The following is a 22635-nucleotide window of genomic DNA, read 5'->3' on the forward strand; positions in this document are numbered from 1 at the left end:
GCGGCATATTTTGGTGACCATATGAAAATTCTGGGAAAATTTTATGTGGATTCCTTTATATTTCTAGTCAGATTGGTGTATGTGTTCTTCTACACGATGCAGTCCAGCCTCGTTTTCAGGGCTGTTGTTGTTGTAATCTTGTAGCATGCCTTCGCACAGTGTTCTTGGCATGTTGGACGTGGCCCTCGTGCCCACGACTGGCAGTGGTAGTGGCGTCTTCGTTATTGATGTCCACACTGGAGCCATCACGAGGCAGCTGAAGGTAGTTATTTTCGAAGGCACAGTCCATCGGCATGGTGAAAACTGCACATGTGTTGAAAATTCTGAGGAAAATTTTGTGGGATTCTCGCTGGTTTCTGTGGAGTTGCAACTCAACTCGTGTATAAACTCCTATGATTAGCGGAAAAAACTCACGAGCACAGCTGAGTAAAGTGAACATGTTTCGCACAGAATCGTTTACCATGCTTTCGTGCATTCAGGATTCTACATCGACCACTGTGGTCCTCACTGCTGACGGCTATGTATGTGCGGCACAGAGTAACAAGGGGCTGCTGCACTATTGGAAGATGACCGACGCTGGCTTGGATGATGACGATGAGGATAACCTCAGAGGAGTGTCCTCGAATCCATGCTACAAGTGCTCTACACCAGAGGTGGTCGCGTACTACCGATGAACATTTCATCCTTTTCCGTTTTTAGAAGCTCTGCAGTTTACTCTTCAGTGATGGGCCAGCACAGTTGTTGATTGCTGGTGGAGTCTCCGGCACGATTTACGTGTGGCAGTTGTAGGAAGCATCACTTTAGTGACCTCTTACTGAAGTTGTGATATTATCCTTTTGCAGGAGTACGGGCCGACTTATGCGTACATGGAAAGCTCACTATTCGGGAGTTACTCAAATGAGGCTCACTGCTGATGCCTCGTTCTTGGTAACGGCCAGTCTGGACACTACAGTGAAGGTGGGGTCGGGGAGTGCACACTACTTTGGAGTGTCAGTTTGATTTTATAGGTGTTCACTTTGTCGAGTCTGATAACCTCGGGAGGAGGCGGAGGTAGGGCATCGATCGACGTATATGATTGGGAGCATCATCGTTGTTTCTCATCTCAGGCGGTGCTCCATCACCAGCACGTGTTTTTCGTGGGCATACTCTGCCAGTACATGCACTAGATATCCTGCAGGAGGCGGGAGTATCCGAGCCATCTAGGTAGGCTGGGGTCTTCGTATGGGAATATAAATTTCACGTGTACTAATGTATTTCCATTCACATTGAAATGCTGTTATCTCTTGCATACTAATACACTAATGCTGAAATGTAATGAAATATGTATTCACGAGTGATACCAGTGATATGAAAAACACTAGTGAAGAATATATTTCACGACTACTGCATACCGCGCATATCGGTGTTTTCACCGAGTATTACGCCACTTCATGTGGAACGGGTGAAACTCGAGTATTGATATATTTTTATTTCACCATTTGGATTCATACAAACATATATGTATACCGCGAGAATGTGAGTACAGTATTGTATTTATACTTCTTGTAAAAATGCAGATGAATCTACCCTGAGCACAGGACTGATGAACTAATAGCTAAATACTAGGGTATAGTGGAGTTTCAATATGTAAAGTATTCTACTGCTGGCAGCTGGGGGTCGCTAAAGGGTCTTCCTACTTATCGAGCTCTCTGCCGTGTAACACACTGTGTACCAGTTCATACCAGGCTCAGGCAGCAGTGACTGAGCCTGCAGCTGAACCACTGTACTGGCTATTGCTCGCCTGGTCGAAGGGGTGCTGCGCAAGGAGAAAAAGATGGAGTCTCGTTCATTCTACGCGAAGTAGCGTTATACTCTATGTGAAAAACGCGAAATTCGCGATATGAAATGAATTGAAAATCCTTGGCGAATGATCCCATATAACGTAAGACACATCACATATTCCGCACGTTATTCATTTCTCGCATGTGGTTTTTCGTGAAGTGAAATGTGTGATATGTTTTTCACTAGTGATTTTCATATCACGGGTGAAACTCCAATATATAGATTCAACTATTTCACGTAGAATATCGATACAGTGGTGATAAAGATAGGGTCTTCTGTGTAGTGTAATAGAGAAAGCTTTGGAGCTGGGACCATCGAGGTCGTTGTCAGGATCCTTATCAGTTCGGGCTCTGCAGACGGCAGTGTGAAAATATGGGAGTTCACGCCTGGAGGGAGTGGTCGGCAAGTGGCAACCTTCAATCTGCCCACTCCTGTTCACCACATTGCCCTGAGCCCTCGAGGGCCACTCTATGTTGGTGGTGATGATGGTAGAGTGCACGTGAGTTCATGGGAGGAGCTGCTGAGAGACTACAGGTGTTGACTGCAGGTGATCGATATACAGAGCAAGGAGATCAACGTCCTCACGGGCTCCCATGGGTCTGCTCTGCTCGGCCTAGGATGCAGTAAGTGTCGTTTGATATTCGCCCCATTCAATGGAGTTTCACAACCCGTTTTACGTGGAGTGGCGTAAAACTCGGTGAAAAACGCGATATTCGCGGCCTGTAGTAGTCGTGAAATATGTTTTTCACTAGTGCTTCTCATATCACGGGTAAAACTCCAGTGTTCAGCTGGGCTCGGAAATTTTTATACGAATGTGAGAATTCTCCAAAATTTTTCTCAAAATTTTCTCAGTGTCACCAATACGACCATAGTTGACCATGTGGATGCTATTTCCCCACAGTCCATCATCCGCCGCTGGTAGGTGTTGACGGTAGTCGAGTGGTGAGCGTAGCAGCAGATGGCTTGCGCATCTGGGATGTATTCAGTGGGCAGACGATCAAGCAGGTAAATGCCCTAGGGGGTCTGTTATAAGATGAGGTTGTTGGTCAGGTCTCTACAGCACAGTTGAGTCTCCAATCCCCTTGTGGGTTAACTATGTTGTCTCGTGTGGATTTTATGAGGCATCCTAGCGGCTCTGTGGCTCCTCGATTTCAAGCACTTCAGAGGGTACTCACCCCAGTGGATGATCTCGAGGCCCTTCCTGTGCCCTCGCGGAAAACGGAGCCTAGGAAAACCGCATCGATAAGAGATGTGTTTGAAATCGATTTGGAAAGGGAGAGGGAACGGTCTCCTGTCTCGTGCCTTACGTATGGTCTTCTTGAGGACGTCTTTGCCTCACCTGCGTGCGATGAGGCAGTCAGCGAAGCCAATCGAGTGGTAGGACCTTCGTGTTAGAGCAGTGCTAGAATATATGTTTGCTCTCCCCAGCTGAGCTTGAGAGTTTCTCCACTGATTATAGAGGTTCACATACGAGTCCGCCTAGAAGTGTACAGGACTCGATGAGAATTTTCAGTATTGTCAACAACATATGTGGTTGACCATTTTCATATTTCCCCACACTGGGGTTTGATTAACTCACAATATGCTGCCTATACAGCATGAGTTCATGCACTTGCTATGATATTGTAGTCCATGAACTGAGATCATATATATTCTCTGAATCACCGTTCAATTTCTTAGAGAGATAAGTGGCAAAACGTTGCGTTCACCCTCTATCAGCAAGGCAGCAAGCAAGGCGGTAGTTCCTCCTCCTCGAGCGCCACCCTTGCTGTTGAGTCGTCAGTAGTGATACCACCGGCCGTGATGGAGCCTGTAAGTATATTATAATAATACTACAATGTTTAGGGTTGTAACACTGTGTGCGTTGTGAATAGTTGTATTCATATATACGGTTTGGAAGAGTTGTAATGAGCGATTTCGTTTTAATTTCCACTTATATTTTGATATCTCATCGCCAAATCTCATACTTTTGCTATTTTTATGATTATAAGCATTTCATATATGATATTTCATTACTTGAATTTTCACGAGGTTGAGATTTCTTATCCCGTTAGGCCGCGGAAGCTACTAAGGAACCCGAGGCGCCTCCGAAAGAGAAGAGGACGGTGAAATGTACAGTCGGAGGATCGTCTCGCCCCAAACGTAAAGCAGCGAAAAAGTCCATTAAGAAGAAGAAAGCTTAGCGATCGTCTACCCAAACGTTAACGTTTCTACTGCCTTTGGCTACTGGTGTTTCGTGGAAGTATTTCGTGGCGCGCGAGAAATCACCCCGGGTGTTCCCATTGAACACAGTGTCTCCATTGTCGCTAGCAGAACTGTTGAGGGTTGGATTCGTCGTGCTTCCATCAGCATGCCCTCTCTGTCCGTCGTCACTGGGCCGTGAGGCTAAGGAGAATCCAGCCCGATGGGCCCTTGAAAGTGACAATTTTAAGAACTGTGAGAGTAAGTGGAGGACCTGGGATTCGAACCTGGGTGGGTGTCAATCACACCGCTAGTGTCGGCTAGAGCAACTGATCTTATCTTGGTATCCGGGGATGATATTACAGTCTATGCAGAGAGCTCATGGGGCGGCCTATTATTCGGTAGCACGAAAGTGAGCTCCCTTGCTGTCAGGTAGATAACTAGTCGTTCATTCCATCTAGCGTGTTGATGGATACTCCAATGGAGATGGTTTCACTCGATGCCCAGAACACTTAGATTATTTACAAGAGGCTGCTAAGGTGGCCGCAACAGGATGATCGCTACTCAGGTCGGAGCCTGTATGTTGTACCACCCCTTGCTGATCCTCGCCGTTGTCCTAGCGCTTGGGCAGGTACATTCTGAGTCGGCTTATGTCGGAGCCTCGGCAGATGAGGAGAGTACACGCTGATAGCTAAACTAAAGACTTGGGGCACAGCTGGTGATTTGTTGCATGCTCGTGGTGATGTTGATACAATGCAATGTGCTAATATAGTGTATTTTGATCCCTAGAGCAGTGTTGTAGTATCGGTTGGGTGATGGTAACCCCCCCTCAGCAGTAGTGATGCCTCAGTTCTTCACCGAGGGCTGGTCCTTCGAGACCTCAGAGCCATCGGCAGCTATTGCAGATGCTGTTGAACGGGATGAGATCGAGAAGAAGTTGCCCTCCCATAGACGGTGGATTCCAGATATGGTCTTCTCTGGTGAGGCCAAGTGTCTTATCGGTCTTGTGATACCCTCAGTTGATAGGTGCTCATTTGACTATCGAACGGTTGGCTGCGATTTGACTATAATATGAATTTATCAGTATAGCTTAGTCTATCGAAAAAGCTTAATTATGATATATAAAATAACAACATTATAAACATATGTATATATATCTGTATTTATATAATGAAGTTTCACCCTAGTGATATGGAAAACACTAGTGAAAAACATATTTCACGACTACTGCACAGTGTGAATATGGCGCGTTTCACCGAGTTTTACGCCACTTCACGTAAAACGGGTGAAACTCCTATAAAATAAGATGAACCCTTAGTTATAGATACTTCGCAGGTGCTCATTTGAATATTTTACGGCCCTCTGCGATTAGATTATAATATAATTCGTATCAATGGAGTTTTACCCGTTTTACGTGAAGTGGCGTAATACTCGGTGAAAAACTCGAAATCTGCGGTATGCAGTAGTCGTGAAATATATTCCTCACTAGTGGTTTTTTCATATCACGCGTGGAACTCCAGAGAGAGAGATAGTAGTTTATAAAAAAACTGTATTATTAACATATGTATATATCCCTATCAATATAACTAAACAAGATAAACTCTTGAAATGTGAATATGTGGTAGGTGCTCATTTGACTATTGACCGGCCCGCTGCGAATGTGCGGATTTCCTTCAACATTACTGATGCTCTAATGGGAGTGGCGGAGTGGCAGGAGGACACCATTGGGGCAAACGACGGGCTCTTGAGTCGTGTAGGGGTGAATATATGGCAGGAACTCGGGGAAAGATGGTACTAGTGATGGTCCCTCGAGAGCTTGGTCACCGACTCTATGTGTAGTCCCCATCAAGTTCGAGTAGCCGCTGCGAGGACTTGGCACCCTGACATGAGTAATCCGGACGTGCACGTCGTCAGCCCTGCGACTAACAATCACAACCCGCAACTTCCCAAGGCTGACTGGACTTACTCTACTGCTTATGGGGGCACGTTCACAGGGCCTTGGCTCGGTGATGAGATCAGGGGCTCGGCTGAGTGTCTGCCACGGTGTCAACTCACTGATAGGAGTCTACCAATACGGTGGTTCTCTCAGGTAGTATACTATCGTGAAATGAAAGAAGTGTGGTACTTGAATTTTCGTAGGTTTGCTTATGGGAGGATGAGCTGGCTGATAACGGTAGTAGTAAATATGTAATACGACTGCGAGTGATGCCAAATTTTTGGTAAGTTTTTATTTCTCAAGGGTTTCTTACATATCTGTATAGGTACGTGTTAGCGTCCTTCCTCCTACGAGTTGACGGTGTTATCATCCGTTTAGTGGAGACTCGAATTTTCCATCAATTCGGCACTCACGAGGTCATCCGCCACTGGTCCTGGCGAGAACGGGAGTTGAATGGGCTGGTCGGGAGCGTTGCCCTTCGGGGTCGTTTTAGATGCTTGTTTGGAATTCAGGACGCGGCCCCACTGTGTGCTAAGGTTGATGCCGCTGTAGCCCAAGGACTCATCGGCTGTGAGAGTCTGGCAGAAGACGAGGGCAGTCTGTGTTTTGAATTATGTGATAAATTTACTTTCAATGATAGTTTATAACTCCAACACTTGTTGGGTTTGAGGACCATTCTGATACGCATTTTTTCGATAGAGTAACTTTGCTATCTTCTATTGCTATGCCTGATCGACGTCAAGACCTTCATCAGAGTTTGTTACAGCCTACCACTACCACTACCCAGGCGCCTGATGACGTCAAGCCCATCGTTTTCTTGTGGCGGAGTTTCCTCTGTGCTTCCTTTAACGTCAAGCTCGGCTTCTTGGTCACGTTCCTGATCAAATTCAGTCAGTCTATTTGGACGGGTATACCGATGCTAGGGTATTTATATACCATTACGGGCGGCTCCAACACTATGGTTGGAGTATTCTCGTCAGTGCAAGGCCTCACGTGCTTGGCGTGCGCTCCTATAGCAGGGGTCGTTGCTGACAACATCTCCAAACCAGATCTCATGCGTGCCTTGGGCTTCCTGGGCATCTTCAACATCGGCATGAACTTTGCCCTTTTCCTCACGGATCAATTATGGATAGCTTATCCGTCTTATATCCTTTGGGGCACTTTTACCGCCTTCTCTGAGACGACCCTGAGTACGCTCATTGCGGACGGGATGTCAACAGGGAATCGGGCGCCGCTTGAATCGTTGAGGTAGGCTTTCAAGGCGTGGCTTGTTATTGGAACTTGTTATTATAGGTGGACTCTGGCTCAGGTGGCCACAGCTAGTGGTCCTATACTCAATGCTATAATACTCTCCCTAGCTGGCAACACATGGACGCTGCCGTGCTTGAAAAAGGTAGGGTTGTTTTAGGTGGTTGTTTTGGTATGCTTCACCACAGGTGCTCCTTTTCGGCTCGTCTTGTGCAATTTTTGGTATGGTGGCTGACATGTTCTTCCAAAAGGACGACACTAAGGCAAGCGGGGTCGTGGCCACGAAAGCAGTATGTGAGGACGCTCCTAATGAGCTGGTCGAGGTGACCATACCCTTCACACACACGACTAAGGTGCCAACTGTTGGTGAATGTAAGACTTCTACTGACGCGTTTCTTCCTCAGCTGATTTACTCCTATACGAATTCGATCGGCATTGTATGTGCTATACTTGGACAAGATGTTATCACCGCTTTGGGCTCGGGAATGTCAGTGCAATATTTCCAACTATGGTTTAAGAATGACTATGGCGTTGACCCGAGGACTCTAGCCTTCCTCAACGTCGTGACCACTCTGTAAGGGGGGGGGGCTCCTTGATGACTATGAGGAATCTATATTCCTTCAGGACGGTAGCGTTTATGACCTACACTGTAACGAACGAGCTGGCTACGAGGTTCGGCACGGTTAAAGTTGTTGTCTCTATTAGATTGATCGCAGTATTATTACTGTGGGCTATGGTAGGTTGGTGGTTCTTGCCTGCTGGGTGTGTGAGTGCACATCAGGTCATAGTAAGACCGATAGAGATTTTACTGGTCTTGTATGTGATAAGGATGGCCTTTATGAATTGCTCAAGACCAGTATTCCGAGCGATGCTCATGGACCATACACCTCAGAAGCATCGAGGAAAGGTCAACGCTGTTGACATGGTAAGAGCTCATCATCCGTGCTCACTGTTATGCCAGTCGAGAGAGTTAGTACCGTGGGACTCAACACGTGGGGGAGGTGTCTCAAATCCATAGATTTCTTATTGGGATCGTCTCGCCTCGAGTACAGCGGAGCGATGCGTTCCACGATGTGCCTCAGTCACTATCTGACGTACATTAGAGTTGCTTGACAGATCCTTCTTGTTATATAGGTGCGTATGTTCTCTTGGTCGGGTTCTGCAGCAATAGGAGGTCTTCTTGTTGACCATTGGGGCTACAGGTTTAACTTTGTTGTTACTGGCCTTGTCCATTGCTGCGGTAAGAAATCTCCATGGTGTGAGATAATTGAGATCCCGTTGTAGGTTTGTTGTGCGTCTTCTCTCTCAACTTCTTCCATCATACGTACCACGGGAAGCTCTCGAAGGAATCCGAAACCCGCGTAGATCGAATAGAAAGTCAGGTACGGAGTTTTATTTCGTGGCGCGTGACGGGATTGCAACCGGTGTCTGTCAGGATCTCGAAAATGACGTCTTTCAAGCGACTCCACGAAGCTTGGAAGAGCCCCATTACTTCCATCGCAAGTGAAGCTATTGATACCCCCTCACTGATTGTGCTTGATCGAACTCTGCTTCTGTCGGTCGGTCGGGAAAACCTCTGCTGACGATACTATAGTTACCGCCGTTGTTCGCGAAAGTACTCATGTTGTGTCACTAGTCCGCGGACTTCATATCAGTTGTGATGTACTTGCTTTCTCGTTGCATCGCCAAGCAGCTGAGGGCGATCGTTTGCGACTGAAAGGCCCTTTTCGTATTTCATCACCGTATCGGGCAGCGGTTGCTTCTTCGTGCGAAATGGGCGTGACTGTCATGTCGAAATCTGCTTCCTTAATTGTGTTCTTGAAATTGGAGCTTCTGAAAGCATACACTGTTCAGATCTAAGTCTCTGAAATTGTGTACTGTCAAAATTGAAGTTTTATTTTGAAAAGAAATGGAGTGGAGAAATCAGTGATGCTGTGTGAAGTGAGATTTTGTTTAAGTTGAACGTTTATGTCATTTTTGTTATCTAAAGCTACCGACACGTTAAAAGGGATGTCCGTTAAAGGTGAATGGGAGAATCTGCAACCTGTTGACGAAAACTCTTCTATGGCAGATACTAAGAAGAGTGAGGAAAAGGGTTTGCAGGGCGTCGAGGTGGAAAGAGCCGGCACATTGCAACAAGTCAGCAGCATCTACCAAAGTGGTGTTGAGAAGGTCCCCGAACAGGTAGATGGGTCACTGCATCGATTATAGTGTATTGAGGTTGATAGGCTGAGGAGAAGTCCAATGCGACTGCTTCTGGGGAGGAAGCCAAGAAGGAGGCTCAGAAGGAGAAGGTCCTCGGTCGAATGAGACGTTCCCATCCACTTGGCCGAGTCGTTAATAGGAAATGCAGTGTGAGTTTATGAGACATTAAATTGTTGTAACTGTATCTTTTCAGGTCCCCCTCCTCGGTATGAGCGCCAGGGGCATCAATTATCGTGGTATCGTCAACCTCATGTGTTTGCTGTTGGTGGTAGGCACATCGGTTCTGCCATTATTGAGGGCTCTTCGACCCATTCCCGTGGCTAGGTATTGAATCTTCGGTTGGTGTTGGAAAATCTTATCAAGTACGGTTTGCTCTGGCGACCTTGGGCGTATCTTTCCATCGACAACCTCCGGCATAACTTGCCCCTCGTCTATACCCTCGCTCTGATCCTGTGCGGCCCTGCCCTCAGCTTCATCATTGAAAGGTGGTATGGTGCTCCGATGGATGGTGGCATACCATGGAGCCTCTATAAACTGAACGCAACAAGTTGAGATTGGTGTGGTACTGTAACTGCCCTAGGTACATCGCACCTCGGCAGCAAGACCGTCGCCTGGCGAACGCCCTGCAGTTTTTAGTGTTATTAACAGTCTTGCTGGGTCCACTGTATACCGTTGAAAGTAAAGTCTTGTTTCTATGAAGGCTTCTACTTGGAAATTTCAATCAGGTACAACACCGCACGGTCTCCTCGCGATGGGCTTACTGTGCTGCTCGGTCACCTACGCAATGAAAATTGGGAGGTGAGTCCACCACTGGAAGAAAATCTCAGCTCGCTGATCGTGTCAGTTATTGGCACGTCTGTCACGACCTGTTCTGGTCTGTCAAGATGAACAAACTAGAGGTAGATTCATCCGTCCAGTATCACTAGCAACAGGCTTCTATAATTAGATGCTTCTCATTGATGAGAAAGAGACGCTAGAAATGGCGAAGAAGTACCCCCGGTGCCTCTCACTCAAGGACATGTAGTATATGAATGACCGTCTATTGCAGTAGTGGAATACAGGTACATGTATATTGCCTATCCAACTCTGTGTTATCAACTGTGGTATCCCCAATATCCCCGTCGCAATGTGAGTACCACTCCTTCCACTTACCGTACTCTAGAGTTTGTTATTCTCAGTGGGTGCGGTTACTGAAGTACACCGCTCTGCTACTGTTCTGTCTCGCATTGCAACTCATCATCATTCAACAGTAAGTAGTAGTAGGGATAGTCCCAATGACAGTTCTCGACATCGCAGAGATTCATCTGGATCAGGGTCGTTAGGACGACACGTCATTTTTCTGAAGGAGTTTTATGACTGCATACGAGTAGGTATATGTTGCCCGTCCTCCTCAACGCTCCAATCATGCTGAAGGAGTCCCAAAGTTGGCGTCAAAGTGCCCTGTAATCTACTCCGTATGACTGGCCGTGGGTATTCACCTGTTGTCAGGATCTTATCGGAAAGGATATTGAAATTAGCTGTGCCCAACTTGTATTTGTGGTTGTTGATGTTTTTCACTCTTTTTCACACTTGGATGAGTAAGGGGGAATTAAGTCTCAGGAGTTCAGTTACTTAGTCTTGTTAGATATCCTGGCGGAGTTGACCAGGTTCGGAGATCGCGAGTTTTACTTGGACTGGTGGAATTCGGTCAATTTTAGAGAATATTGGCAGAAATGGAATCTTCCTGTACGTCCCAGGGTGGACTTGAACGGATAGCGGTGCCGTCCTACAGGTTCATTACTTCATCCTTCGTCACATGTACATCCCTATGAGAAGGCAACTAGGTTATTCCCCAGAGGCTGCAGGAATGCTCTGCTTCGTAAGTACTAAAGCCTAGTATGGGACGATATGCACATGGTCAACCACATGTGTTGGTGGAAAAATGAAAATTCTGAGGACATTTTGAGAAATTCTTCTCATTCGTACGAATTCCGTTAGAAGTGCTCAGGAACCAACAGAAATTTTCCGAAATATTCGCCCAGTTTTTATATTGTCACCAGCACATGTAACTGACCATGTGAGTATCCTCCCACATCGCTTCAGCCCAGTAGATTATCTACTAGGCATGAGTGTCTATTGTAGATACTCTTTATACAGTAGATAGTGTCTCTACTGGTAGACGGTCAGGTTCTCTCTGGTATCGTCCATGAGTACATTTGTATGGTGCCGTTTGGTTTGCCGTTCTACACTGTGGTCACTCAAGGGTTCATAGCACAGGTTATTACATGTCGAGATGGCTGTAGTGCGATCGAGCGTATCGGCTCAGGTACCACTTCTGATCATAACAGAGAAGAAGTTCATCAAAGAAAGGCCCAACTTAGGGAATTGCATTTTTTGGATTACCTTTTGCTTCACTGGACAACCTGCAGCTATGATGGTAATACGAATACTACTGGTGTAGTACTGCCCTTGATAATACAGGGTGTCCCCGCTACATTACTTGTACCATTGAATAGCGCTCGCCAAGATCTTTCTAATGAACAATCTCTCACTGGGATATTCTTTGAATTCTACAAGTTATAAACAGTAGCACAGTTTAATTGGGGCACCCTATAGAAGTATTAATGAGGTTCGGGGCTCCAGCGAATCGCGTGTCCATTCGATCGATATTATAATTTATTGTAGTAGTCTAGGATGTTACTACAGGGTGGTGTTCCAAAAAAGGGCCCATCCCGTGGTTGTATATATGTAACTTAAAACATTGTATATATGTTGTAACCATAGTGTGGCAGTCTTATTCCCTCATGATGTTGTATTATAATGTATACGGAATGATCGATTCGCCTTGTAATGATGATGAGGGTGACAATGGCAAAAAGGACCAGTTGTGAGTTGATTTCCTAGTGTTTTCTTTCAGGTGTTCTTCCTACTCAAATACATGTGAGGCGGCTAGTGCGTTTACCCGATTTATTCCGCAAAGTTGACAATACATCGTCGGTTACCGTAAGCTTTGAAGCTATACTCTGAAAAATGGCCGGCTCAAGTTTGATGTTTGGTGTTCCAGTCGTGAATGTTTGAGGTGTATACTGCTTCCCTGGGGCATAACGTGCTTATCGTAAGTATTGCATCTGAAGATTTTGTAGTCGCGTCAGGCGACTACAGCGAAGCAGCAAGCATTAGAGTTTACAGGCGACTCGCGTCTAAACTCTGCTGCTCCCAGTGATCTCGCTCACGTCTCGACTGGTCCAGGGCGGTTCGGACACGCGCTAGGGTCCCTCAAAGATCCAATGCCTAGCACGATGCTGCGAACGCAACTTTGCACTCAGCATTTTATTTATCGCTGCTAACGAATCACCGATCATGATGATCGGATCGTCCCCCCGTCCCAAAGAGTCTTCACTGCCCAGATCTCTTCTTGCAATTCCTGAACGATTCTCCTGAAGGTAGTGCAATCTCAAAACTCCCCGGGATGAGGAACTCACTCGAGCCTGTCGTTGTCGCTACGTACGTGACTAGCAGCCGCCTTCAATTCCTTTTTATCAGCATTCAGAGACTGACACGTGAGCGAGTGTGCAAAGCACCTCGCTCATCGCAGTCCCATCCACTTGTCGAACTCTACAATCCCGTTCCTGGGCCATGGAATGATCCGTGATACCGAGGTCCCGATGGAGAGTGGAGCCATGTTCCTGGCATCAGCAGATCCACAATCATCCAACTCACCAAGTGACCTGCCTCACCCGCTCAGAAAGAAAAAAATACAACGATCAAAGCGGACCGACAACTACACAAGACTCATATCGCACTGCAATCGGCCGCCTATCCACCGCAACATTCGCAGCACTTGAAGAACTATCGTACATCTCGGACGTGCGCTCTTAGCTCGTGATTTGCACCTCCCAGCACTTCGTGCTCTCCAAAACAACGTGCGGGACGGTGCGATCTGCTCGATATCATTGATCATTCGTTGTCGTTCATAGTTAGAGCATTGCGACTCATGGTCCATGCACGACTGCCCCCCTTGTTAGTTAGAGTTTATTAGCGCCAACTGCCTCACTGTGTTCGAGTGTTACATCATAGGGATCCCGGCTTGACAATATTGTCCTCCTTTTCCCGCCGTTCCTCCTTCAATGCAGCCACATAGTGGGCACTCCGCCGTAGGCAATCCTTCTTGTGTTTAGCCTCACATCGGAGTGTATCGAGACGGCTACGGAAAGAGGCGTTCTGAAACCAGTCAGTGTGCCGTTTAACAGACACTGACGCGATGATTGCAACGTCGGAACCAAAGTGTGATCACCTCAGCCGCCAGATCGGTGTTGATACGCTTGAGCTTTTCTATTGTCGCCATTTGATCAGAAGATCGTTGCGCAATTTTATCTTCTACTTCTCATGCGAGCTCACAGCCGATATCTTCGTCGGTTCAGAGCTCCCGCAAGAGGTGATCTGGTACGGAAGTTTTTCAGGTTGCCGATCAGTATCCGACTCTCACTCTCTCTCTCGAGCACGGAGTTCATGGAGCGATAACTCGAGTACCGATAACGGTACCCCCCCCCAACTGTTCGACTGCCTTCCGTACGATCTGCCCCAACCAACCTCTTCACGAGAGCGTCCCTCATACTCCGGCCCCGAGATCGGCTACCTAAGTCCGTTGCTACAGCAACTGCGGAACCGTCCACTCTGTCACTCACTGATGAGCGATCGTCGAAGGGTTAAATCGGCATGCAGAGGATTTTTCAGTTCTCTCAGTGATGAGAGAACTAAAGACTGTCCCAATCACCAAGCATACAACCAACATTTGATCCTTTGCTTACCAGCGATCTGAACACAGAAAAACCATAGACTCTGCCAGCGTCACGCTGGGGCTGGGAAAGATGCTGTACTTAAAACCCGCGGGCCGCGGCCCCGGGTCGATATTCGGGCCGAATATCGACCTCGCAGTTGTCCCATCTCTGGCCTCCCAACTTGGGAGGCCAGACTTGGAGGACCAAACCTCCGAGATGCGAACTTACTCCGGCAAATGCATGAACGCGAATCTCATGGTCAGCGGGAGGACAACAGTCCCGGGAGCCCCCTCCTTACTAAGGAGGGGGCTGCCGATAAAGACATGTGACACGATTGAAATGCGCGCGCCCGGTCAACGGTTTTCGAGTGCTGCAAAGCCGAAACCGAAGGTGAAATAACCTCGAGTTGGACTATAAGGGTCTACAACGTGGATTGGGTACGGCTGTGAGACTGAGCTTATCCGCGAAAGTCGAGAGTATCCCTCGACGGGCCAGAATATTTTTTCTTTTTATTTTATTCCCTTGAGTATGGCGAGGCCTTCATACTGATCCCACCAACATTGGAGGACCGGACAGGTATGTCCGGCTTCCATCCCAGGTGGGCCCTTCGCGCAGCTACGTGGGGGTCACAGGATCGATTGAAGGCATTGGTAGCACCTAATCTGGTTGGATCGTGTGTGGCCCAAGCAGATTGGGTCATTAGTAATGACTCATTACGGTTAAAGAAACCAACCGTTGGTTACCAACGGGCCGACCGACCACGGTTGCTACCTCCTGCAACATGTATTCGATGGGATTCCACTTGCGTAAATGTGACTCACATTATGTGAGAGCCACACCACATTCTGAGCGCGACTTCACAGCTTCATCATAGAGTTTGGTCTTCGTGAAACACAAATCTTGATCTGCTCCATCTGAGGAGAGGTTATATTTGATATGATCGATAGGAAAGCCTCCTGCATAGAAGTTTCGAAGTTCGCCTGAGGAAGCCAAACTCATATCATCTCGAGCCATACAAGCCCTTTGTGCTTATAGAGGCTTTATAAGCTGTATAGAGGCTTCGAAGAATCTTCTTTGCGGGACTTGTCTCCGAGGCAAGTGGATACGAGACAATGTCTCGTATTCACTTGTCTAATCGTCCCAACGTTCCTTAACAGTCTGTTGGCTCGATGGCAGAGTCTCATCAGCAAGAATCGTTGACGACAGGTTGCGGCAATGCACGCTTCAAATAACTTTTCTCCCAGATTCGGAGTTCCAATTCGCAAGGAACGGTTCATCCGCTGGGGGAGCTGATAATCATGAATGTAGACAAGTCACGAGAACGCGAGTATTATATTAGAAATCAGCGCGATGGAGGGAGTTCAAAGCAGGAAGTGCATGCGATACCACCAATGAACTGATAGTGCTGATGCTCCTGGAGAATTACCCGTTAACAACAACTCAGTTGTCGTGTCATTGTAGGTGAATTGCATAATGCTATGCATCGTCGTAATGTCGCGTCCCCAACTCTTCTCACGCTTCACGTTTTGAGAATTGGATTTCACTCCGTCATGTCCTGCAACTCTCCTGTGCATTTCTGACAAATGACAGCGGACTCGTCAGACAGTCATCGGAACTGCAGCTCCGTACATTCCGGTACGCTAGTTTAGCGGCGACCGCACACGAGACCAGTCTCCATGACCTCCGCTCTTCCTTCAGGACTGGCGTGACGCCGCTAATCGCGCGAAGCATCCCGACTTTGTTTGTTATTCGTGCGAGGAAGCCCCCATGAGGCCCGATCGAGAGCTTCTCTCCAACTTTCCATTGGCTCGTCGTCGTCACAGAGGTTCGTCGTCGTCTTGAGTTCTTCAGTATACTCACCCCTACCATCTATGACTCGCCTGCTGAATATCTTCGCAACCATCGCCGGTGTCCTAAGCATTCAGGCTGACCCTTTCGCTGACGATCTAGTTGCAAGCTTCATGGCCCTCCTTGGTACTCCGGATGTCCACAACTTCATAGACCAAGTCCTGATTGACGCTCCTCCACCGGTTATCGCCGATAACCGTGAGCTGGGTGAGGTTCCCGTAGGCAGAGATCTCTCGTTCGACCCGCACCCCAAGCCGCGCCCCACTCTGCCCCCCGTCCCCTTCTGTTCTAACTGCAAAACCATCCACAGTACGGCCATCAACGCGTATTTCATCCAGCAGATCACAAATATTTGCAAGGGAAAAGGGAATGCCGACTCCTTATCCACAGTCGAGTTCTGTGGTTTCCTCCAGAAGGGATTGTCCACGATCAGTCAGGTCTTGAATGGTTACATCTTCGTGCGCTCCCGTGCTCTTCAACTCGCTACCGCTACATGCATCGGCACTAAACAGTGTCCGACCAAGGATGCCTTCAACCCCTTTTTCAATCCTATCGTTCCTGGGCGACTCGTGGACTTCACTCGTTTCGGGTTTTGCCCACGTTGGCCTTTTCACACCGTTGAGGCCTGTTTCGGTGAGATAACAGAGAAAATGCTGCAATTCGCCTTCGGCAACGTGCTGAATGCATGTGACAGCCTTAAGGACGAGGATCTATTTGAGTTCTGCGGGTATGTAGCGACTGATAAGAGCTTTGGTCTTGGCCTGGTCTACGGGTATGTTGGTGTATTCGAGCAAGCTACTGGTTATTGTGTCCGCGACCAATGCCATTAGTTTTTATGATATATCATGGTCCTCCAATGAGTTCGCCTGGAGTTTGTGCTTCTGATCAATGTTCAGATCATGTTGGAACGCAAAAAGTGAGTTCTATATGAAGCTGATTCGATCAGAAATTCTCCTTTCGTTACATCAACTCTACTACGACTTCATCAAATCCTGATTCTCTTTCATTACATCCAGTCAAGCGCGACTCGACCACAGCCTTCAAAGCTGAGCCTTGTTCTCGAGCGCTTCTGGTCTGCGAACTATTCGGTCTACAAGTCAATGCTGATTCTATGGTGCTGTCTCCTATTTCTATGATGCACGCATGCGCATCAGCCTGAATATTGCCAGTGGAACGCGTGCCCATCTTCTTGACCTCATGATGTTGTACGTGCACTATTAACTAACCTCGTTATTTCTCGTCTATGCTCGATCTACTCGAGCTCTCTTATTGCTTCCTATTGTCAGTACGTACTTCCATCTTTCCCCTATGTCTAGTGTTCAACACTAGACAACTGGCAACTCGCCAGTCGGGCGAAGCGGGCACGCACCGTATCTCCACACCTACACGGAGATTCACAACAACATTAGTCTTCTCTTTCCTATAATATAGGATTGTGTTCAGCCCTCGGCTGAGTATACCGGATCGAGCATCAGTCGTGGGATCAATGTTACACGGTTCTCAATCTATCCCGAATTGGCGGGACCAGCTCTCGTGACCAGCCACATCTCCCGTACATCGGGAAGGGAGATGTGGCCATCCCGTCCAACGAGTCCATCGGATATAATTGACATATACGCAGTGGGAAGCAATGGGTATACCATTGTGATCCTCCATGCCCCTCCAGCTCGTCGGTTGGTATCCGGACGACTGTGTGCGTGTGCGTGTGTGAGTTCAAGTCCAACGCCGACAACACGGCTAAGTTAGACTCGTATCGATGCACATTGGCTCCCGAGGGATCAGTTTTTGCCTCTTAAATCGTCTACTTTCATCATGCCAATGAGTTTTGTCCACAGGGCGGGATAACCTCTGCCAATGTACTTCCTTGAAGGAAGTTCCTTTCCTCTCGGCAAGATCCGCTTACACAACTGCGGGGGCTGTGTACGACAACGGAACACAAACACTCGCCACAGTGTGTTGACCACAAGCATCATCTCGAAAAATCCATATCCTAGCAGAAGTCCTCCCTCACCCGAGACTACCATTCTCGATGGCAGAAGCATATACTTCTAGTTGCGTTCCTCATATCATGGGTTTGTCGCATTTTTGAGGGTAAGTATCTCACAAAACTTCGCCATAGCTGTGCATCGATTCACACTAATTGTTATTTGCCCAAGAGTTCCGCTTCCGTCCACATAATTCGGACGCAAACGTGGCCGATCTGGTCTTGTGCACTTGAGCAAGAGGTATCCACTGGGCTCTTCAACATGGCAATGACAGCAATTCTCATCATGCGAACCCAAGCTGCTTGGTATCCTGCTGGTAACTGCTGCAGTAGCTGGGTCAATATCTATATCCTCTCGATGAGGTAGAGTGACCGGGGAGCCACTGGAGGAATGCTCCATTATTTCTGTACGATAGTACCAAAGTTTGGTAACCAAACGGACGAATTCTCCGCCCTCCAGAGTGCCGATCTCTCGTAGACTCAGGTCCAAGCTTCCTCCTCACTGTCTACCTCCTCGGAGAGACTTCCGCGGTCATCTTCCCCATCGTCCATCGGATGGTCATTCCAGTCTCCTTTTTCACCTTCTTCCTCGTTCTGTTTCCCTTTCTTCTTATTGACGCCAGGTGTTCCTCGAGGACGCTTCAGTAGGCTGTTGCGCTGGAACGAGGCCTGCCGCAGGCCGCCTGCGGCAGGTGCCACCGGGCGATGGAGGTGGGCACCCGGCGATCTTCTAGTCACCCGGCCAGGCCCGGCAGTCTTCTCTCACCCATGTTCCGGGTTTAGCGGGCCCGCCGGGTTGGCCGGAAAACCCGCCAAACCCGGCTGGCGGATTACCAGGCTCACTGTACTATTGAGTCTCAAGAATTGAGAGACTGAACGCAATTCATCATCAATGATTCATGATCAGTGATTAATTAACAGAAGACGCAGGCTTAGTCAGCCTTATCGAAATTTGATTTGTCTGATAATCAGACAAAAGATCGCACGATAACCAACGAACGCAGGCTGCGCTACGCAGCCTATTCGCTGTTAGACGACTTGAAGTCGTCTAACAGCGAAGTTCGCCTTAGCCTGGAGAGGGCCCCGGCAACGGAAAAACAACTTTTGCTACTTACCGATGGTGCTGGGACCCCCATCAAGATTGTAGACAGAGTAAATAGCTCATCTAGATCTTTGTTGTGGAACCACAATAATTTATTCCGAAGCGAGACCCGACGATACCGTCGAGGAGAGGCCGACTGTCGTGTTCTTGATGAATAGGGTAGGTTTTTGCCCTACGCTCATACTCGCTAAGAAGGCTTCGTAGGCGCTCTTCATCGACGTCATTGTGCAATAATTTCTGGGCCCAGAAGCTGGGGTAAGATCAGAGCAGATTTGATTGCTCATGAAATCGAAGAATGCACTAGTAGACTTCTTCTCGACCTTACATGGTTGTCGATTGGGCTTTGCAACAGGCAACGAGACGAATTTGCTGGACATCTTCAGACGTTTCATGCATTCGATAATCGAATTGCATCGATGCATGCAATTCGACAATCGATGCATCGAATTAGTCGGTCTAAGACCGACCAATTCCATTATCCACTGAGAGCTCCTTTGAATAGGTGCGTGAAGCACCTGTTCTCCATGCTTCTACGCGTGTCAACATTCAGATAGGCAGCAGCAAGGATGAAATCATCCGCCGTAATATATCCGAAATACTTCTACAGCTGGAAGAGAAGATTTCCCTGCAAATGCCTGACCGTCAGGCCCATTCCTTGCATTCGTCTGCCCATTGCATTCGTCTGACCCACGCAGTGCTCTTAGTCTCGCTCGGTTGTGAAAAGAGCTTCAACATAGAGATAACCTCACGAAGCTGTGTGAGGGTACTGAATTTCGAAGCGCTAAGCAGTTTGGTGGCATCATTCAAAGGCTCTAGAGTATTACAGATAGCCAGCATTAAACCATACTCGGTGTCTTTCAGTTTACAAGGTTTACACGTCGTATAAATAGGAGAGTTTGGCTTCACATGCTCGGGGGCATCCTTCAAAAACTCCTCATACGATTCTCTATTAGCATAGTAATCCTTTAGCATGGCATAGGTAGAATTCCAACGAGTACGGACATCCATGGGGGAAATGTACTTTTTCAACTACGGTTGTTTTGCGTCTGCAAAAATATTGTTTTTGTTAACTATCTTGTTGATAAAGTGTTCGTGTGTTTTTCAACACTTTGCACGTTCAGCACGGTTGGATTTGTACTTGTGTTTTCCCCACGCGTTTACTTTTGTGGTGTTACTCAATCAACGCCTTTTATCTCGTTGGCTTTATCCTGTGTTGTTTTTCTCTTCATGTTGGCTTTTGCGGTGGTGTTTCATTAACGCCTTTTTATCTCGTTGGGCAAGTCCTGCGTTGTTTTTCCCTTTATGTTAACTCTTCCGTTCGTCCTTACTTCATGTTTTCTGGATCCAAGCTGTCCTCGAAAAACATGTATGAAAGTAGTCATACCGCTACCTCACCTCCTCACCTCGCTATCTACCTCACTTCAGCTAACTCCTTTCACCGCTTGATCTTAGCTTACGATCCTTAAGTAACACTCCTCAGCTTTTTTATAGTGTCCAGGACACTATAAAAGCTAAGCCGTGGAAGGAGTACAGGAGCAGCTCCTGTACCCCTGAGCTCCTGAGGAGCTCTACCTGCAGTACTCCTTGAGAGTACTCGCAGGACACTGTGTCCTGCGAGTACTGTTTGTTGCTCCACAGACGATTTCTGTAACACAGGTTGCATCTCGCGAGGTGTCGACGACAAAACAACTTCAAGTTAAAGTTTTACTATCTATTTCAGCTGCAGTATAGTTGCGGCTATGCAACCTAATCTCTAACATAGTGCAGTCCGTGATATTCTAGACGTGCCGACATTACCACTCCTTAGCATACTCATTAGTTTTCCATGGCAAATACTGAAGAAGTGAACGATCTTATATGCAAGTTACAGGCCGTTATTGGAACAAGTAATAATGTGCCTTCTGCACCAAGCTCGGGACCTGACATACAGAATCGAGGGCCGAGTGACCAAGAGATGCTCAGAGTTGTAGATGTGGGTGATCAGCAGTTATTGCAAAAAACGACTACGGGATATCGTGGGCGTAGCCGTGAATCACGGCCCGTGATTATATCTCGGCCACAAAAGAGATATTCGCAACCAGAGCCGAGGCAGAGAAGAGATTGTCTGAGTTTGCAGGGCTTCCAGATGGGTCACGTATGATCAGGCACGCGGTGACTTATCCCAAATCGGCAGGTAGTGCTAGGGCGACGTGCACTGGTTACAAGTGTCCTTTCGATAGGAATCCGAATTTCGCTGGATGTGGAATTGCAATGTGTGTTTGTGGGGATGGCACGGCTGGTTTCCAGGTCATCATGTCTGCTCGGCACTCTCCACATAAAGCACGGTCGTCCCCTATCGACTTGCGCAAACGGAAGCCTATGCTCGACTCTCCCACCAAACAGTTGGTGAAAGACTTGAATTCTGCGAGGTCCACGCCACGCGATATCTTTCGCGTTCTCCATGAGAAACGAATGCTCCTGGTGGGCGCTACATACAGCACGCTTCTGAAGTCAATTTACAATCTCCGGCACGTGCATAAAAGAAACAATCCAGACCGCCCAGTAGACGACCCTATCGGCTCTATCCGTGCGTACTGTCACAGAACTACATTTTCTGAAGCTACACTGTACAGTTATTGCACAGCTGCATGAAACCAGGAACCAATGTCTCTATGCAAGTAATTCTCGTCAAGAATGTGATTTCGCTACTTGCCGAATTGGTGACCTCCGCGAAGCCTCACTCGCAACACAGATTTCTGAAAGATAACGTATGCTAGGATCTCTTTAACCTCTCAGTCTATAAACGCAGCATCCAATTCTTCAGGAAGCTGGGCTGTTTCGATGGATTCCTTTCAGACTCATCATCGGTTGAACGCATCTCACGGGGAGATTCTCCCCTCAACTTGATTTAGAACTTGAAGGTATGAAGTATAAATCAGAGGTGCTGCTTACGTCTTAACTACGACCCTCTAGTACACACCATCGCTGGTGATTCGAGTCACTCGAATCGAGTATGTGGATTGTATCTCGAGCGCGCAATGAAGACTTGCAAACACTCGAGTGCTCAACTTGACCAGGTCAAGGAAGACGCCCAAACACCATGCGTTATGATACTTGACGTATTGCAACATAACAACATACCCAAAACCTCAGAGAATGACACCTCAGCTCGACTGCAATTCTCACTGTGGTACCATGGTAATGGAGACTCTAGCTTGAGTTGCGTGCTGCACAACTTTGTGCCACTAATGTACCGTCCACTATGGGTGCTGGGTCGCTTACACTACTTCCACAGGTTACACCCGTGGGCCACGGGCTGTGGCAGCCACAGTGTGGCTGCCACTTCACTCCAAATTCCTCTCTGTAGCTTTGCGTATCTGCCAATTACCCACCAAGCGTAACACTCAGTGTCACTGAGTTGGTGAAGATCCTCCCTCATATGATTCGCATCACGGAAATCTGCATCCCATCGCTGACTATGACAGCATGAGAAATGCCGGAGAGTCTACTTTGTGATAAGTATCACTACGGAGAACCCTGATATCCCGCTCGAGAACTATCTATCTATGGGTAC

At 47.6% G+C, this 22635-nt stretch overlaps 8 protein-coding genes across 8 annotated transcripts; 6 read left to right on the top strand and 2 right to left on the bottom strand.

Annotated features, from left to right (window-relative positions):
- Positions 1-145: 145 nt before the first annotated feature.
- Positions 146-4036, top strand: Pmar_PMAR029165 (WD-repeat protein, putative; the record flags this gene model as incomplete). Its single annotated transcript, XM_002764679.1, has 12 exons — positions 146-262; positions 480-653; positions 700-785; positions 843-957; positions 1008-1050; positions 1107-1203; positions 2152-2320; positions 2369-2444; positions 2744-2826; positions 2872-3198; positions 3502-3633; positions 3876-4036. The coding sequence occupies 12 exons, from the start codon at positions 146-148 to the stop codon at positions 4002-4004; spliced, it is 1548 nt and encodes a 515-aa protein (XP_002764725.1). The 3' UTR covers positions 4005-4036.
- Positions 4037-5887: 1851 nt separating this feature from the next.
- Pmar_PMAR029166 (conserved hypothetical protein) lies at positions 5888-6585 on the top strand (the record flags this gene model as incomplete). The annotated part of the gene is made up of 4 exons (XM_002764680.1): positions 5888-6091; positions 6142-6221; positions 6264-6399; positions 6451-6585. The coding sequence occupies 4 exons, from the start codon at positions 5888-5890 to the stop codon at positions 6583-6585; spliced, it is 555 nt and encodes a 184-aa protein (XP_002764726.1).
- A 77-nt stretch (positions 6586-6662) lies between these two features.
- Positions 6663-8727, top strand: Pmar_PMAR029167 (Multidrug resistance protein, putative; the record flags this gene model as incomplete). The annotated part of the gene is made up of 9 exons (XM_002764681.1): positions 6663-7186; positions 7232-7331; positions 7375-7509; positions 7591-7760; positions 7811-7922; positions 7968-8111; positions 8321-8426; positions 8471-8568; positions 8622-8727. 9 exons carry the CDS (start codon positions 6663-6665, stop codon positions 8691-8693), a joined length of 1461 nt encoding a protein of 486 aa, XP_002764727.1. The 3' UTR covers positions 8694-8727.
- Positions 8728-9165: 438 nt separating this feature from the next.
- Pmar_PMAR029168 (Diacylglycerol O-acyltransferase, putative) lies at positions 9166-12381 on the top strand. Its single transcript, XM_002764682.1, has 18 exons — positions 9166-9209; positions 9258-9370; positions 9415-9540; positions 9585-9659; positions 9716-9876; positions 9972-10069; positions 10117-10189; positions 10236-10290; positions 10338-10411; positions 10453-10519; positions 10570-10640; positions 10762-10833; positions 10880-10968; positions 11016-11116; positions 11163-11249; positions 11558-11647; positions 11697-11807; positions 12288-12381. Exons 1-18 carry the CDS (start codon positions 9197-9199, stop codon positions 12312-12314), a joined length of 1503 nt encoding a protein of 500 aa, XP_002764728.1. The 5' UTR covers positions 9166-9196; the 3' UTR covers positions 12315-12381.
- Positions 12382-13441: 1060 nt separating this feature from the next.
- On the bottom strand, positions 13442-13715 carry Pmar_PMAR029169 (hypothetical protein; the record flags this gene model as incomplete). Its single annotated transcript, XM_002764683.1, has 2 exons — positions 13442-13591; positions 13665-13715. The coding sequence occupies 2 exons, from the start codon at positions 13713-13715 to the stop codon at positions 13442-13444; spliced, it is 201 nt and encodes a 66-aa protein (XP_002764729.1).
- Positions 13716-16019: 2304 nt separating this feature from the next.
- Positions 16020-17417, top strand: Pmar_PMAR029170 (hypothetical protein; the record flags this gene model as incomplete). Its single annotated transcript, XM_002764684.1, has 1 exon — positions 16020-17417. The coding sequence occupies one exon, from the start codon at positions 16020-16022 to the stop codon at positions 16824-16826; it is 807 nt and encodes a 268-aa protein (XP_002764730.1). The 3' UTR covers positions 16827-17417.
- A 2307-nt stretch (positions 17418-19724) lies between these two features.
- On the bottom strand, positions 19725-20090 carry Pmar_PMAR029171 (hypothetical protein; the record flags this gene model as incomplete). The annotated part of the gene is made up of 1 exon (XM_002764685.1): positions 19725-20090. The coding sequence occupies one exon, from the start codon at positions 20088-20090 to the stop codon at positions 19725-19727; it is 366 nt and encodes a 121-aa protein (XP_002764731.1).
- Positions 20091-21301: 1211 nt separating this feature from the next.
- Positions 21302-21542, top strand: Pmar_PMAR029172 (hypothetical protein; the record flags this gene model as incomplete). The annotated part of the gene is made up of 1 exon (XM_002764686.1): positions 21302-21542. A coding segment is annotated over one exon (241 nt), but the record flags the coding sequence as incomplete, so codon positions are not given.
- Between the last annotated feature and the right edge of the window lie 1093 nt (positions 21543-22635).

This window comes from Perkinsus marinus, assembly GCF_000006405.1.
Source record: "Perkinsus marinus ATCC 50983 genomic scaffold scf_1104296976606, whole genome shotgun sequence".
In the NCBI taxonomy this organism is placed as follows: Eukaryota; Perkinsozoa; order Perkinsida; family Perkinsidae; genus Perkinsus; species Perkinsus marinus.